Raw genomic sequence first — 19,073 nt, 5'->3', positions numbered from 1 at the left:
CAATTTTTTTTAAAAAATCTACTTGCCTACATTGGTAAGTACTAAACAATTTTAATTGCCTAGAATAAATAATTTGCCAGCTATTAAAAAAATATAGAAGTTGATCACATTATAACCTATATCTGATCATATAAAAATAATGCAGAGGACTTTTTAATGTACTTTGTGACTCTGTTCATGCTGCTTATAAGTACATGTAATTCAAGATAAGATCAGTCTATTTGCACTCTCTGTCAGATCTATTTTAAAGTGACTGCGTATTGTCCGTATGTGCTTGATAAAACAAATGTAAAACTCACTTCACTGTAGAATGTTGCTTTCAATGAAAAAAGTTGGCAATATTCTTGGCCGAACGTCACTTTCATCAAGAGAAATTATACTGGTCAACCCTAAACCAGTACTTGCCCAACTGAAACTGCTGGCATGTTTCACTTATCATTTCAGGTTGGCAGAGATAACCTTAATCTACTGTTTAACCATTAAAATTGTTACTAATCAATATCAGTACAAGTCATTTCAGTCAAGCTTGTCAGGCAATCAAGGTAAACTAGTCAAGTTTGTCAAGCTAAATGGTTGCCCATTGGGTATCAAGTATGGTTGGTACAGTGGCCATCTTGAAAATCTTGATACTGTTACTCCTACTGAATTGATGATTATATCAAGAAGGGGGTTTTCACTTTAAGACTCACTATGATGTCTAATTTATCATTTTGTCATGCTACTCCTCCGGAATGAATGGTCATACAGACATCGTTTTTTCACTAAATGAATTTGAATGGCATCTAATTATCTAATTAGTTCAAAATAAAAGCTGTGCCAATCAAACACCCAATATGGCCCCCACAACTGCCATCTTTAATATCCTGTTACTGCCACTTCTCCAGAACCGATGGTCAAACTATCATGGGGTTTCCACTTTAAGACTTCTTACAATGTCTGGTTGGTTCCAAAAGAAAATGGCAGAGCTATGACATCCAATATGGGACAAGTATTCATCTTCAAAACACTGTCATCGCTACTTTGATCTCTTGATCCTGAAAATGGTATAAGTTCTTCTTTAGCACAAATGAAAGTCATCCCCAATGACTGGTAACTGCAGATTGTATCCAACTTAAGTTGCTATGCTGAAACCAAATTGTTAAGAGACAGGTGGATGAACATCACAACAGAAAAAAATGCTCCACCTTAGGGCATTTATATAAAAATTCTCAAAATCAACCCTGTTGCACCACAAAGAGTTTAGCATCCATTTATGGTTACAGGATTTCAATCACTGTCCTAATATAAGCTCCACAGTTTAGAAAGTATCCACATTATTATATTTCCATGAAATGGATTCAAAAGCTTCGCTGAAAATAACTTAACAGCAAAGACCTGGCCTTTCCCTTCCTTCAAAGAAGTGCATGACAGAACACAGCTGCCTTATATTTTCATAGGTATATCTACCTTTTAAAATGCTTTTTTTATTTTCAAGAATGATATTACTTGAAGCATGTTACCTTATTTTTTTATGTATGTGTCTGTACAGTAAAACATGCCTTAATGATCACCTCTTTTAAGCAATCACCTGCCCTAATCCAATATATTTTGAGTTATACAAAACCAAACTACTGATGTGATAAATATTTAGTCACCTGTCACAAAAGGCCACACTTTTCTGTTCTCAGTGGTAGCTGCCTATTGCACGTTTGATTATACACAGTGGCACAGCTGCCTCTTGCAGGCTTTGATTATACACAGTGGCACATCTTGCACAGGGTATACAGAACCAGCACCTCGCCCCTCCAATAGCAACAGTAAGTGTAAAACCAGAATGATTCTAAGAATAAGTTTCTTTAATTATACTTTTTCCTTATGGTCTTCTTTTATTTTAAGAGAAAGTGATTGATATAGGTATACTGCTCCAGTGGCCTAATGGTTACAGCATCCACCTCAGGTGCAGGAAGTCATGGGTTTGAGCCCCGGCAGAGTCATACCAAAGACTTATAAAAATGGTACTAACAGCTGCCTAAATTGTTGCTCAGCATTAAGAGGTTAGTATTAAGACTGGTCGGCCTGGTGTCAGGATAATGTGACTGGGTGGGACATCATGCCACATGTCTACGGCATGATGCCCCAGTGCTAGACATCTCTATAAACTGCCACACTGCAGACATCATAGTGATTGACTGAAAAATTGTTAAAGCTTTGGTAAAAATTCAAATCACACACACACTGATGTATGTAGTTTGCACAGCCTTAATGTTCTGTGTTCACTGAATTCAATCGAGTGATAACATTTTGCTAACGCCAAGCCTTGGAATACAAAAATGATTTATGCAACTTGATGTTGTTGATGGTACAAATTTCTTTGTTCTATTTCACTTGGGTATATCTGTCCATGTCATGTGATTAATGGCATGGCTAACAAAACACTGAATTCTATTCTTATCTTGTTAACTATGCACTTTGATGTGCTTGGAAGATGGAAAAAGCATTATGTTAAAAAACAGGACAAAATGAATGATGACAGCTGCCAAATAATAGTTTGAAAACACCATTAAATACTGATGTAAATCTATATTAAAGATACATTTTAAAAAAAATAACTGAAACTGATGCAATGTGTTCTTAACTAAGGAAACACTCAACATTAATTATAGTCAGATTTGTAAATACTGTCCATTATAAATATATTTTCAAACAAAAACCAATAGTAAGTTTGCTTTTCTACTGATAAAAATTTAAGTAATGACACAGGTTTCATTTTTGGTGCAAAATGGCCATTGAGGAGGTATTTAAATTTGTTTCTTCTGCTTTTATGTAAATTTATTTCATACAAATTCTGACAATTATGTTTTTTCAAGTTTGCACATTTATTCCCAACAAAAACAGCTGTAATTTTGTTCATGCAGAAACTTAAACAGGCTATTAACTTCTCACTGTGTACTACATGAAATGTGATTAAAATGTATCATTACCTGCTATAGGCATAAGTCTGCATTTAATAACTTTACATATTAAAAACTTGTGTTTCATAACATACACACACACACAGACATAGACACACACACACACATGCACAGACACACACACATACAGTCTTCTCATCATTGATGAGGGTCACTAACTAAATTGCTGTCAACTTTTCAAGCTGAGTAGTCTACTTGTTTTTCGGTTATTTCAAGGATTTTATTTGTGGTTGCACCATGCTGACCATAATTCTACTTTCAAGTTCACTTTAAAGATGATAAGATGGCTGCAACTACACAATTCATAAAAATTTTAAATGGCAGATTGACAGACATACAAGCAGGCATATTGTAGTTATTCTGATAGGTAACCTAGGGGCAGCGCATTTTCCAAAGGTGGGGGGGGGCACTGAATACCATACATCACTGTTTGACTGAAAATGTTTGTAAATTAAGTTGTTTTGATTTTTCTAACAGTTTTTGGATTATTCATGTACTGTTTTAATTATTGGGACATACCATAATGGATATATATGGATCTATAAGCCTTTTTGATGGAAAAAAGGTGAGGGGGCATTTATTAGAAAAAGGTCTTCTATTAGAATAACTTCATGTACACGCATTTGCAAAGCACATGAACATGACATGAACTTGTCCATGGAGAAATCTTAAGCCAGATTACTGTGATGAGTACATTACATGCCTACCTCCTACTTCTTATAGTTCTTTACGTAGCTGGGGATGCTGGGGATGCTTGCCTCTGAAGATTATTGACCAACGGGTCTCAATATCTTAAACTACACTATGCAGAAATCTTTATTTTTTGTCAGCCTTCCCATGACCTTTACCTTTGACCTTTAGACCCCAAAATCTAAAATTTCTTTCTTACTCTAAGTGAAAGTCATCAAGCAAAGTATATCTTTGAATCACAATGACCTTGGACTTTGATATTATGAACCAAATAATCCTCCTCCTCATTTTAAATGCAAGCCCACCACAAACCTTTGGTTTATGTACATGTTCTGGTACATGGCCAAGAACTGAAATTTTTGTACAGAAACATTTTTCATTTTTTCAGCCAGTGACCCTGACCTTTGACAGGCTTCTTCCTTAATCAAGCCCAAGCCATAGTTCATTCCAGGTCTGTGATGCAGAACTAATCTCAGTGTCTGTAAATCTGTGTCCTTGATTTCTAACCTTTGAATCCCCAAATCAATATGTCTTTCTCACTTGTCCAGGGTCATTTTACTTTCATGGGAAGTTTCTGAGCAAAGTTGGCAGCCTATACCATCTGAATTTTGTGACATAATTAACAGAAAAGAACAATTTTGCCAATTCTTTATCTCAAAGGTTATAGACATATTTAAAAAGGTCAACTGAAAGACTCTAAAATCAATGCAACACCTATATATATATCTCCATAGCTACTGAATTCTTATATGAATTTCCATAACTATACACATAATTGTTTTTAAAAAGTATTCATATGATGCATATTGATAACTGAGAAACCTATTTCTGCATCCCATTGGTGAGTAAAGGTTGAGGTAAATATTTTAGCTCTTGTAAATAATGGTCCTAATTCTGGCTTGAACAAGTGCAGTTTCTACATGCTGATTAAAATGTGGGAAAAAAAACTATGTGTGGAGATGATTTTAAGAAAAAACAGGTCCTTTGGAAAGAAGAATCTGAGTCATATCGAATATATGCATTATTGAATATTAACCTATATTCACTAGTACTAACTATGCATGGGATGAGTTTGATATAATATTAAAATGAATTGACTAATATCAATTGTGTATGGATCAAACCTGACACTGTATAACTGTCCAACAATGATGAAAAAATAATTAGAAGCTATGTGCATAGAAAAGGTGATATTATTGATATTATGATGATGATGATGATGCAGGCATTCCCTGAATGGGTGAAATTTGTGCAGTGATGTACTAGCTGTGCACAGATGTACCAGTTGTATACAGATGTACCAACTGTACAGAGATGTATCAGTTGTGTGTAGAGATGTAACAGATGTGTAGAGATGTACCAGTTATGTAGAGATGTATCAATTGTGTAGAGATGTATCAGTTGTGTACATATACCAACTGTGCAGAGATGAACAAGTTGTGCAGAGATGTACCAGGTGTGTACAGATGTACCAGGTGTGTACAGATGCACCAACTGTGAAGAGATATGCCAGTTATGCTGATATGAACCAGTTGTGCATAGACAATAGAGAAACCTTGCGATATAACTTATTTTGGTGTTAATCGATCTGAGAGAAGTTACATGAAAATGAGGACAGCTTACTCCGTATTGGCACTGAAATCTAAAAGACAATGGTCATATGGTCCTATGTCACCTGTCATTTTTAAGAATTAACATGAGTGTGTGTGTGTGTATGTGTGTGATTTGGATTTTTAATGTAGCTTTAAAAAAAAAATCAATCATATTGCTACGATGTCTGCAGTGTGGCAGTTTATAGTGATGTCTAGCACTGGGGCATCATGCCACAGACATAAAGCATAATGTCTCACTCAGTCATATTATCCTGACACCAGGCCGACTAGTCCTAACACTAGCCTCTTAATGCTGAGCACCTAGCAAATCAGCTGTCAGTACCATTTTTATAAGTCTTTGTTATGACTCGGCCGGGGTTCAAACCCATGACCTCCCGCATCTGAGGAAGAACCACCATGACAGATGCTGCATAAATTATTCATCATCCAAGTCTGAAATCCAATTCTGATAATGCTATATTCCACTACCTAATGATGCTCCCCTTCTATACTGCAGAAATAAAGATTCTGAAAACATCTGATCCATACATTATCCAACAATTCAGAGATGGCATTTTTTAATTATTAGTTTCAGTAACACAATGTATCGAACCTGAGAAAATTCTTTTAAGAAAAATGAATTTAGTTTTTATTTAATTTGTATTCTATTTGCTTTCCATTTCATGTCCATTCCATTTACATTTCTATAGCTCATTGTATTTTGTTCATGGCTTTCATTTGTTCACCAGCATTAAGTGCATGTTGACCTTCTTGTTCAAAATGGCAGAAGTTGTAATAAGTCCCTTTTAAAAACCTAGGTTACTCTAGATGAAATCGGCAGGGCAAATTGATAACAGTATAGATGTTCCTCTTTTTGGACAGTAACAAATTTCATCAGCTCAAGATTTGTTTCCACATATTTTGGTTGTGATCTAGCAAGATAGCAAGAAATAACAGATTTTTTTTTTTTCTATGAAAGACTATTTACCAGTCATTTTGGTTCACATCTGACATGTTCACATGTCATTTTGGTTCACATCTGACATCTTGGACCTAAAAGACAATATTATACCTGCACGATTCAGTTTTCAGGTTTTCTGACAACACTGTGACTTGTATGTGGATATATATAATGAATTTAAAAGACAGGTTAGATTTACCTTTCCCTAATTTTTCATATCATCTGAAGCAAAGTTTCTGTTTCTTACAACAATATTATGTAATAAAGCAATAATTAAATTTAAACGTGAAAAATTTTGTTGTTTTAACTCTGCATATACATACATATTATACTATTATACTGTTAGGTTGATGGTATATGAAGTTGTGAGCTATCTTGTACATAAGTCCTGCTACTTACGGTGAAGTTATTTCAGAAATTCCAAAGTATTCTGGAAATTACAAGCTGAGGGAGACACATTAAGTGTTCATTCCAAAGTCTCTCTTTTAAAGAATGGAAAAACTCAAACCTTCCATCAAAGTGGACAATTGACTTCACTGAGCATAATCTATATATAGTGAACCTGTCCAATTGTTTTTATCTGATCAAAGGGAAGTAACTCTACAAAGTATATCTATAGTACTGATGGTACAAGTTCTGACCAAATTTGTACAAAAAGTGTCAGTTGTTCTGGAAGTTACTGCACTGTGAAGTTGTCAATAGAACTAAGTGTGTAGATTAACAGTGTAGAATAAAGAGACTTTTCTTTTGAAATTATTGATTAGAAAGTTTCTCTACACACTTACTGAGGTCTTTGTGGGATCTGAATTTTTAAAAAAAACATGCTCAAGACTAGGCTATTTGAAATCCACCTAACACAGTAAAAATGAAATCCACCTAACACAGTAAAAATAAGGTATTTGTCAAAATACCATGAACTATGCAAATGCAAAGCCAAAAGAAAGTACATGCAAGAACTTTCTTTTAAGATTATTGATCTTTTTATGCAATACATTAAAAAAAAGAAAACTTAACGGACAATTCATAATTACTTCTGATGGTCAAACTTCTAAATGTCTGTACTGTTAGACATATGCTTGAATTTAGTGTAATACAACATTCTCAAGTATTTCAATGATACAGATTGGGAGTCAGATAATTGAACAGAACTCTGGCATGATGTATATTGATTTGGTAAACTTCAATCACAGCACAATGTTTTGTGAAATTTTCCATAGACAATATGTGAATATGTACACAGCTCTCCTAGGATAACAGTATGCTAAATATTTGATTCTGGACAGACCAATTGGCAAAATGCACACTTACAATCTTTCTGTTATTTAACTAGACATACAGAAGGGATTATTTCAGATGGTGCCTTTGTTTTAGCCAATGATAGACCTTGGGTATAAAAAGAAGGGCTAAACTGGATGTGATCATGATCTAATCTACACTAGTAGTGATGAATTCATTAATGGGGTACAGATAAAATGCCACTAGGTGAAACAAATCACCTTGTCACTTCAACACAAACTCATTATTGGGGTACAGATAAAACGCCACTAGGTGTCACAAATCACCGTGTCACTTCAGTACGAACTCATTTCTGGGGTACAGACAAAATGCCACTAGGTGACACAAATCACCTTGTCACTTCAGCATGAACTCATTACTGGGGTACAGATAAAATGTCACTAGGTGACACAAATCACCTTGTCACTTCAGTATGAACTCATTACTGGGGTATAGATAAAATGCTACTAGGAGATGCAGATCACCTTGTCACTTCAACACAAGCTCTTTACTGGGGGTACATATAAAATGTCACTAGGTGACACAGATCATCTTGTCACTTCAACACAAACTCATTAATGGGATATAGATTTTAAAAAAAATGCCACTAGGTAACACAGATCATCTTGTCACTTCAACACATACTCACTAGTCTGGTATCTGTGGTATTTTACTTTGTATTTGTTTGTCTGCTTGCATTTCCTTCTGTAATATGTTATCTTGATACTGTCATATTTTTTTAATTTGATACACTTTATCTTTGAGCTGTAGCACCTTTATGACCATGAAATTTATTTCAGCTTGTCTTAACATCTTATTCAGCCGGATTTCAGACTATTTTTCCACAATGAACTTCCTTTCAGCTTGTCTTAACATCTCATTCAGCCTGATTTCAGATTTATTTTCCATAAAGAGAGCAGCCTAGTGTCATTAATATGAACTTAACTTTCCTTCTGCAAAATGTGGCTAAAGCTTAAAATCAGAATTACTAAAGAGCTTTGAATTAAATTTAAATTAATTAATCTTGGAGCACATAATAAAATGTAAAATGATGTAGAATTTATCAAGGTTTACAAACATAACCTTCCTTGATGCATATCCAATGTCAAGATTTTCAGGTGCAAAGTTTGATAAAGATATACCCAAGCAGAAGCTTGATCATGCTAACATATTCTGTTCATGCAAGAAATTCAGAATGAGCATATTAATGGATGTGTATGTGTAAGAAGACAAGCAACCATAGCTGTGTATGTGTAAAAAGACAAGCGACACTAGCTGTGTATGTGTAAGAAGACAAATGACCCTAGCTGTGTATGTGTAAGAAGACAAGTGACCCTAGCTGTGTATGTGTAAGAAGACAAGTGACCCTAGCTGTGTATGTGTAAGAGGACAAATGACCCTAGCTGTGTATGTATAAGACGAGCAACACTAGCTGTGTATGTGTAAGACAAGTGACCCTAGCTGTGTGTGTAAGAAGACAAGCGACTCTAGCTGTGTATGTGTAAGAGGACAAGTGACCCTAGCTGTGTATGTGTAAGAAGGCAAGCAACACTAGCTGTGTATGTGTAAGAGGACAAGTGACCCTAGCTGTGTATGTGTAAGAAGACAAGCGACACTAGCTGTGTATGTGTAAGAGGACAAGTGACCCTAGCTGTGTATGTGTAAGAAGACAAGCGACCCTAGCTGTGTATGTGTAAGAAGACAAGTGACACTAGCTTTGCATGTGTAAGAAGACAAGCAACACTAGCTGTGCATGTGTAAGAAGACAAGCGACCCTAGCTGTGCATGTGTAAGAAGACAAGCGACCCTAGCTGTGTATGTGTAAGAAGACAAGCGACCCTAGCTGTGCATGTGTAAGAAGACAAGCGACCCTAGCTGTGTATGTGTAAGAAGACAAGCGACCCTAGCTGTGTATGTGTAAGAAGACAAGCGACTCTAGCTGTGCATGTGTAAGAAGACAAGCGACCCTAGCTGTGCATGTGTAAGAAGACAAGCGACCCTAGCTGTGTATGTGTAAGAAGACAAGCGACCCTAGCTGTACATGTGTAAGAAGACAAGCGACCCTAGCTGTGTATGTGTAAGAAGACAAGCGACCCTAGCTGTGTATGTGTAAGAAGACAAGCGACTCTAGCTGTGCATGTGTAAGAAGACAAGCGACCCTAGCTGTGCATGTGTAAGAAGACAAGTGACCCTAGCTGTGTATGTGATGATTATATCATGTTTCAAATAAGTGTCATTCATTGCCCACAACTGCTCACAAGTGATATGTGCCCATGTAAGAAATAATTGAAGGGATTGTATGCATGTGTGCTATCCATGCTAATGAACCTTACAAAAGAACATACTTTCAGCTGCATAATTTGATTTAGACACGGGAAAGAAAAGTATATAGGCTAGCCCAGCAGTACGAGAGGAGTCTCTATGAAAATTATTTAAAACTTCATCTACAAACAGACTATATAGCACTAGCACACTACAGCTTGTGTTTAGAAAGTAGTGTATTTCTTTTGAAAGAGAAACATGTTATGATCAATTAGAAATGATAAAGACCCCAACAAAAATGGAATACAAACAGTATATAGAAGGAATGCAAATGAAATGAAATACAGAATGAATGTAAATTAACGCAGAATGAATGCCAATGAAGTAAAATGTAGAATGAATGCAAAGAGAAGGATGAATGCATTTTGATGAAAACGGAGAACACAACTGTAAAATGTATGTCATGAATAAATTTTGAAAATCAATTATTTTCAGGCTGGTGCTAATTCTACATTTCCACATTCAAAAGCCTTTTTTGCATCATGGATGTGAGTCTTTACACTGACAAAATAGTATTCACTCAATACAAAGCAAGAGAGTGTTTTAGTTAGAGAAGATTTAATATCCCACAATGATGTAATGACATAGTCACGAGTATTTGCATCTGTACAATTTTATCTAAATGAAATGAAATTGGAAATATAAGTTGCTGACAAATACCAAATACCCTACAATTATATTTTTAATTTACTGCAGCTGCAGTTATATTTGTATTTATCATCAATTAAATACCATCATTTGCATTTATGCATTTGCTATTTCATTAAAGATTATTTGTAACAAGACAATATTAATTCAATATTCTTTTTCTCCATTTAACATTTTAGAAAATGAAAAATCCTACTTAAGATCTGTTAATTCAATGACAACATGTCAATTCAATGACAATCTGTCAATTCAATTGCCAATTCAATGACTATCTGTCAATTCAATGCATTTCCATGTCATTTCAAAGGAATGAAAAAAAGAAAACGATGAGTGGAAGTAATAAATGCATTATCCAATCTGTAGATCACAAAGATACCAGATATTTTAATTAAACTGATGGGATAATTTACTCTACTGGTAACAGATGGCATAATATGATTAAATCCACTGAGAGATAGCATAAAATGATTTACTCTACTGATGACAGATGGCATAATATGATTAAATCCACTGAGATAGCATAAAATGATTTACTCTACTGGTGACAGATGACATAATATGATTAAATTCACTGAGAGATGGCATAAAATGATTTACTCTACTGATGACAGGTGGCATAATATGATTAAATCCACTGAGAGATAGCATAAAATGATTTACTCTACTGGTGACGGATGGCATAATATGATTACATCCACTGAGAGATAGCATAAAATGATTTACTCTACTGGTGACAGATGGCATAATATGATAAAATCCACTGAGAGATGGCATAAAATGATTTACTCTACTGGTGACAGATGGCATAATATGATAAAATCCACTGAGAGATGGCATAAAATGATTTACTCTACTGGTGACAGATGGCATAATATGATAAAATCCACTGAGAGATAGCATAAAATGACTTACTCTACTGATGACAGATGGCATAATATGATTAAATCCACTGAGAGGTGGCATAAAATGATTTACTCTACTGATGACAGATGGCATAATGTGATTAAATCCACTGAGAGATAGCATAAAATGATTTACTCTACTGGTGACAGATGGCATAATGTGATTAAATCCACTGAGAGATAGCATAAAATGATTTACTCTACTAGTGAATTATGGCATAATATGATTAAATCCACTGAGAGACAGCATAAAATGATTTACTCTACTGGTGACAGATGGCATAATGTGATTAAATCCACTGAGAGATAGCATAAAATGATTACCGATGACAGATGGCATAATATGATTAAATCCACTGAGAGATAGCATAAAATGATTTACTCTACTGGTGACAGATGGCATAATGTGATTAAATCCACCAAGAGATGGCATAAAATAATTTACTCTACTGATGACAGATGGCATATGATTAAATCCACTGAGAGATAGCATAAAATGATTTACTCTACTGGTGACAGATGGCATAATGTAATTAAATCCACTGAGAGATAGCATAAAATGATTTACTCTACTGATGACAGATGGTATAATATGATTAAATCCACTGAGAGATAGCATAAAATGATTTACTCTACTGGTGACAGATGGCATAATGTGATTAAATCCACTGAGAGATGGCATAAAATGATTTACTCTACTGATGACAGATGGCATAATGTGATTAAATCCACTGAGAGATAGCATAAAATGATTTACTCTACTGGTGACAGATGGCATAATATGATTAAATCCACTGATAATACATGCAGATGGCATAAAGAAATAAAACTTTTTGCAGAGATGAAAATTTTAAACTTCAGGTGCATTAATTTTAGCATTACAACAATACATTCAATGATCAAAGAGAGATGATGCATTACAATATATCTGGATAAAAAAATCACAATGCAAGAAAATGAATTAAAAAACAAAAATATAAATACAGCTGAAATGCAGCAAAACATAAAGCTAAGTCAAAATATTTAATATCAAGTACATGTAGCTGTAGGATGTAATCCATATTTGGTGGCAACCTGATCACTGGCATAAAGCTAAGTCAAAATATTTAATATCAAGCACACGTAGCTGTAGGATGTAATCCATATTTGGTGGCAACCTGATCACTGGCATAAAGCTAAGTCAAAATATTTAATATCAAGCACACGTAGCTGTAGGATGTAATCCATATTTGGTGGCAACCTGATCACTGGCATAAAGCTAAGTCAAAATATTTAATATCAAGCACACGTAGCTGTAGGATGTAATCCATATTTGGTGGCAACCTGATCACTGACATAAAGCTAAGTCAAAATATTTAATATCAAGCACATGTAGCTGTAGGATGTAATCCATATTTGGTGGCAACCTGATCACTGGCATAAAGCTAAGTCAAAATATTTAATATCAAGCACACATAGCTGTAGGATGTAATCCATATTTGGTGGAAACCTGATCACTGACATAAAGCTAAGTCAAAATATTTAATATCAAGCACATGTAGCTGTAGGATGTAATCCATATTTGGTGGCAACCTGATCACTGGCATAAAGCTAAGTCAAAATATTTAATATCAAGCACATGTAGCTGTAGGATGTAATCCATATTTGGTGGCAACCTGATCCCTGGCATAAAGCTAAGTCAAAATATTTAATATCAAGCACACGTAGCTGTAGGATGTAATCCATATTTGGTGGCAACCTGATCACTGGCATATAGCTAAGTCAAAATATTTAATATCAAGCACACGTAGCTGTAGGATGTAATCCATATCTGGTGGCAACCTGATCACTGGCATATAGCTAAGTCAAAATATTTAATATCAAGCACATGTTGCTGTAGGATGTAATCCATATTTGGTGGCAACCTGATCACTGGCATATAGCTAAGTCAAAATATTTAATATCAAGCACACGTAGCTGTAGGATGTAATCCATATTTGGTGGCAACCTGATCACTGGCATAAAGCTAAGTCAAAATATTTAATATCAAGCACACGTAGCTGTAGGATGTAATCCATATCTGGTGGCAACCTGATCACTGGCATAAAACTAAGTCAAAATATTTAATATCAAGCACACATAGCTGTAGGATGTAATCCATATTTGGTGGCAACCTGATCACTGGCATAAAGCTAAGTCAAAATATTTAATATCAAGCACATGTAGCTGTAGGATGTAATCCATATTTGGTGGCAACCTGATCCCTGGCATAAAGCTAAGTCAAAATATTTAATATCAAGCACACGTAGCTGTAGGATGTAATCCATATTTGGTGGCAACCTGATCACTGGCATATAGCTAAGTCAAAATATTTAATATCAAGCACACGTAGCTGTAGGATGTAATCCATATTTGGTGGCAACCTGATCACTGGCATATAGCTAAGTCAAAATATTTAATATCAAGCACATGTTGCTGTAGGATGTAATCCATATTTGGTGGCAACCTGATCCCTGGCATATAGCTAAGTCAAAATATTTAATATCAAGCACACGTAGCTGTAGGGTGTAATCCATATTTGGTGGCAACCTGATCACTGACATAAAGCTAAGTCAAAATATTTAATATCAAGCACATGTAGCTGTAGGATGTAATCCATATTTGGTGGCAACCTGATCACTGGCATAAAGCTAAGTCAAAATATTTAATATCAAGTACACGTAGCTGTAGGATGTAATCCATATTTGGTGGCAACCTGATCCCTGGCATAAAGCTAAGTCAAAATATTTAATATCAAGCACACGTAGCTGTAGGATGTAATCCATATCTGGTGGCAACCTGATCCCTGGCATAAAGCTAAGTCAAAATATTTAATATCAAGTACATGTAGCTGTAGGATGTAATCCATATTTGGTGGCAACCTGATCACTGGCATAAAGCTAAGTCAAAATATTTAATATCAAGCACACGTAGCTGTAGGATGTAATCCATATTTGGTGGCAACCTGATCACTGGCATAAAGCTAAGTCAAAATATTTAATATCAAGCACACGTAGCTGTAGGATGTAATCCATATTTGGTGGCAACCTGATCCCTGGCATAAATGTTTATGAGAGGACAAAGTGTGTACAGACATACTGATAAATATCCCTTGATGACTGCTTAAACTGCAATAAGTGAGGAACTCTTGTTTAAGCTTGCATTGTCAAAATAGATTGTTATGTCTCAGGCTAGCAAAATCAGCAAATACAACAAAAATCACACAATTTCATAACACAATACTTAATACATGAAAAGCCTGACATCTTCCTCCAAAAATGATACTAGACCATGCGGCCACAAAACTTCATGCTGTCTTTAATGTTCCATGAGAAGGATAGCCCAAAGTATTACCTTATGGAAATAACAGTCAGCAAAGATATACTGGAAATAGACCATCTAGTTTCAAATGGTAAACATTTTTACAAAGAAGAAACTATTGGGTGTAAAATGTAGTAGAGTGGTCATGATTTTGATGCAGAATGGACTTGTTATAGATGCCCATTTTCATAAATGTGATAAAATTAAAGATATATACTATTTCCAATCATTATTTGCATTGGATATCATCCACCGTAAAAAAAAAACTACTTGGCATTGTGCTATTGAAGCTATAAAGTGAGGAATTAGCTCATGTAAAATCAACTATTTCAGCTGTGCTAACAGCTACCACTTCAAAGCAATGGAACTGTTTTCAGCTGTGGTAATAGCTACCACTTCACATCACAGTAACTGTTGATCTGCTGTAATAGCTACTAGTTCATTGCACAGCAACTGTTTTCAGCTATGGTAATAGCTACCACTTCACAGCACAACAACTGTTGTCAGCTACAACTTCACTACACAGCAACTGTTGTTATCTGCTGTAATAGCTACTACTTCACAGCACAGCAACTGTTGTCAGCAGGTGTAAGAGCTACTGCTTCACATTCACAGCAACTTCTTGAATAACTGTCAGGCAGATGTACACATACATGTTAATGCCTTGAGAGGTTTAAGCATAATTATTGCTATTATAAGTGGCAAAAAAGTGATATTTGGGTGTAAAAAGTGTAATCTATACATTACATGCCAGAATTACAGCATGTCTAAAAACGATACATTTACTTTTGCTACTAACCTGGTTCTACAGCTGGTCAAAATTCTTGTTCCAAAGGGCAAAAACTAAATGGATTATAACCAGAATACAAGCACAAAATATAATGAAAAATTCTTTATATTCAGTTTACTTTAATTAGTCCACATGTGTAATTTTCACTGAATGATCGTGAACTGGAATTTTACAATGAGAATGGTCATGTGCTCAACATGCTGTATTAAATTACTCTCAAATTCTTCTATTAAAGTTTGCAAAATGATGTTGATTTGACCTTTTTTTCTGATCTGACATGTGTTTAAGTTTGAACAGATCCATCAGCTTTAACCTTTTCCATCCAGAACTTGCACTGTAAAGTGTTTCACTTAACATGTGATGCCATTTTCTTTAAAAGTATAAACTGGTCCACTAACTAGCTTATAAATATAATGAATCTGCAATGCAATGTTCAAATTTGAAGAAACCCATCTGTTTTCTTGGAAATGGGTCATTTACAATTGCTATAAATAGCAAATTAAGTACTCTTATGCTATTCTTACATAACAGTCAGCCTTTTAACAATATTCTTAAATTCATGAGTGGACTTATATAGGTGATAATAAAAATGACAAAAACAACATTTTATTGCTTTACTTATATTTTTTTTTGTACTAACAAAGCATAATCCATATATATTCAAGCATAAAACATAATTTGGTGAAAAATAAGCATAATTATTATGCCAAAAGCATAATGTTGGCATGAATGTGTGCAGCAAACTCTTCACAAATGGCTGCATTATAATTAAACCAGCAAGCCTGAGCCTGGCAGAATATAAGGTGCCTTCGTGGATTTTTCTCAGCAGCTTTTATATTGTTGCAAAAAATGTAATAAATATTTTACTTTATTATAAAATTTATAAGTGGGATTTAAATCTGTTCAGTCGAAACTATTGTGATGCAACAGAAACACCTCTATTTGAATTGTGCTGTCAAACGATCTTTCTGCTTTGTTAGTAACACTTTAATTTCCTATGTAAAGATTCTGTACTGAGAGGAAATGGAAAGAAACTTTTCAAATCCACAAACAAAATTGCCTGATATTACAACAATAAATCAGAATAATTTACAAATATCAAATGTTTAGTGAAATGTGCACAAATATATTGTAAGTGGTAATTTTATGCTATCTTATGAAAACCAAAATATGCTTGTATGTTCACTCTGTACATTTTAAATGGAGAGGTCCAGCTGTTCCAACATTATCAAAGAACACAAGATACATATCAATGCTAATGAGGGACGTTAAAATAATAAATATAGACAAAATGGAATCAATATTACTCAAGATAATATCCAAGATATCCAAAGTTGTTGCAATTACACACATTAGTTTAATAAACACTGAAATGATAAAATGGTGACCATTAACATGAAACCCTAATTATCAACTTCCACAACTGTCCATCCAAGCAGATGTTGGCATTTCAATCATTCAAGTTTCCTTTCCTATCATTTCCAAAGTGGGGCCAGCAGTAAACGAATTGGGAAAATATGCATATATACAAGTTCAATATGGAATAAAAGATAAACAAGACAGCGTGTTTAATAGTGAGCTAGACTTGGCATGTCTTAGTACCAAAAAGTAGTCCGTAAACAGTGGACTGATTTGTCCAGGTAGATGTTGGCTTTTCTATCATTCATTTATTTTCATGAAGTAATTACAGCAATCATCAGATTTATAAAGAAAATTGCAATGATTTACAGGAAAACACAAAGTCTGAAGTTTACACACAAAAAATCACTGATCTGAAAAGGAATTAAAGTACTGCAACTTTAAGATGAAATTTTCAATTTTAATGGGACAAATAAGCCGGGTAAAAGCTATTAGAAAAACATAGAAATATTTGCACAGACTTCTCTTTTTTACCTCCACTCAACCAATTTTAATGACGAAAACAAATCAAATCATAGAAGTAACAAGACCAATAAAATCCATGTATGAAATGAGTTTAGCATTCAAACAAATCCTAAATGTCCAATTCAAAAGATGACAAATTACTCTATCATGTCTTAGACAGAAATGTTTTGGTTAGTAAATTGACCTCCAAAGACAGGTGTGTGCTAAATATACAATCATTTCTTCCTATAATAATCTGTGTGCGTGTAATCCTGGAAAGGCATCCACATATGACACAATTATTTAATATATGTGACCTTAAGCAGGCTTCTCTTTATATCCTTTTCACTATCCAACAAAAAAGCCCCACTTGGTGTGCTATTCTCGAACATGCATAGTCCGAGTTTCCTCTTACCCTTGTCACCCCATTTTTGATATTTGGACATTTACGTTGGGGTGTAGGGTCAGAGTCCATTCCCTATCGAAAAGTTGGAATTCACCGACACCATTTGGTGTCAGCATGGGGTAGCCATTTACTAGCCAGCTCAGCAAACTTGAACAACCTTTCATCGAGATATACCTGCATGAAATCGACAGGAATATGATTTATTTTCTCCAAAATCATGAGCATAGCATTCGTCATGTCTTTAATTCGCTGACAGACAAGACAAAAGTACATCATTGCTGAAATTTGACCTGGATCTGGCCATTTGCATTCCTAGTCATGTGACTACACAACTCTTCCAACCTACATGTCAAATTCCCAAAATACTCACCTCAACTCTCTTAATTATTGTGTCAATTTCTTTTTCATCACCAAACTCTGTCTTGTAAGCACCACTGACCATTCGACTTGTGGCAAGATGGCGACCATACACCTATCAAAAGAAAACTCAATAAAAAGTGTCTAAGCTGTAGAGAAATAAAACTTATCACAAAATGCACACTGAAAGATATTATTTATCACGTTATTTTACTATATATCCTAGCACTGTTTGTGACATCATTCAACAGTACAAAATCTACACCGTTATGTGCCAAACATTATCTCCACTTCGTATTCAAATTTACAATGCTCACAGCATTCATCAGTGATTTTCTCTTCTGTAACCATGGTAATCCACTTTTGTAAAATCAATGTTTAACTGCGCAGTTAAAAATGGTGTAAACATTACAGAAAGACATCATCGATATGACATCACATTTACCAAGCTAAATCGAACCACCAAAACTCTGGTAGAGACTGGGCATAAAGAAGATAGGGTTATAACTTTGGCCTCTTCTTAATTTAATAAAAAAGCAAAATTCTTACACAATTTTAATAATCACAATAACAGTCCTGATAAAGAAAATGCCAATGAAAGGTATACATGGCCTTGTGAAACATTTAATAGTTATGACCTGATGTAAATTGTTCATGCGGGCTTACTGTTGTGGAAAACTGATGTGATCTCAGTAACTGTGTCATAAGGAAAAAATTTGATTAACATATACTTTTCTTCGTGTAATTGATAATAGTCTAAAATATTCAATCTACACAAATTTGACGAACTTTTAAGTACTCCAGTTATTATTTTATCCTTAGCGCTTTCTCCCATACTTTCCTATATATTGACCCTTTTGGGGGGATAGATATTCAACAAAGAGAAGCAAAATAAAATGCACACACAATCTAAATTTTGTAGACGAGTTTGGATTTATTGGAACCTTAGCTATTTCTGGGATTTACTGGACCCTAAG

The 19,073-nt window shown here is 34.7% G+C and overlaps 1 protein-coding gene across 2 annotated transcripts in view; it reads right to left on the bottom strand.

The window, feature by feature from the left end:
• Positions 1–19,073, bottom strand: part of LOC149779619 (methylmalonyl-CoA mutase, mitochondrial-like) — a 118,574-nt gene that overhangs the window by 41,754 nt on the left and 57,747 nt on the right. For both annotated transcript variants that reach the window (XR_016415683.1, XM_089940407.1), the window contains exon 15: positions 18,110–18,211. Coding sequence is in view for 1 of the 2 variants with exons in the window: in XM_089940407.1 (XP_089796533.1) it covers positions 18,110–18,211 (102 nt within the window). In the remaining variant the exon portion in view is untranslated. The remainder of the gene's footprint in view (positions 1–18,109; positions 18,212–19,073) is intronic.

The sequence above is a fragment of the Sinohyriopsis cumingii genome, chromosome 17 (genome assembly GCF_028554795.1).
Source record: "Sinohyriopsis cumingii isolate HCF-2022 chromosome 17, ASM2855479v2, whole genome shotgun sequence".
In the NCBI taxonomy this organism is placed as follows: Eukaryota; Metazoa; Mollusca; class Bivalvia; order Unionida; family Unionidae; genus Sinohyriopsis; species Sinohyriopsis cumingii.
Note: the sequence above shows the minus strand (reverse complement) of the source record. Positions and strands in the feature narration are given on the sequence as shown.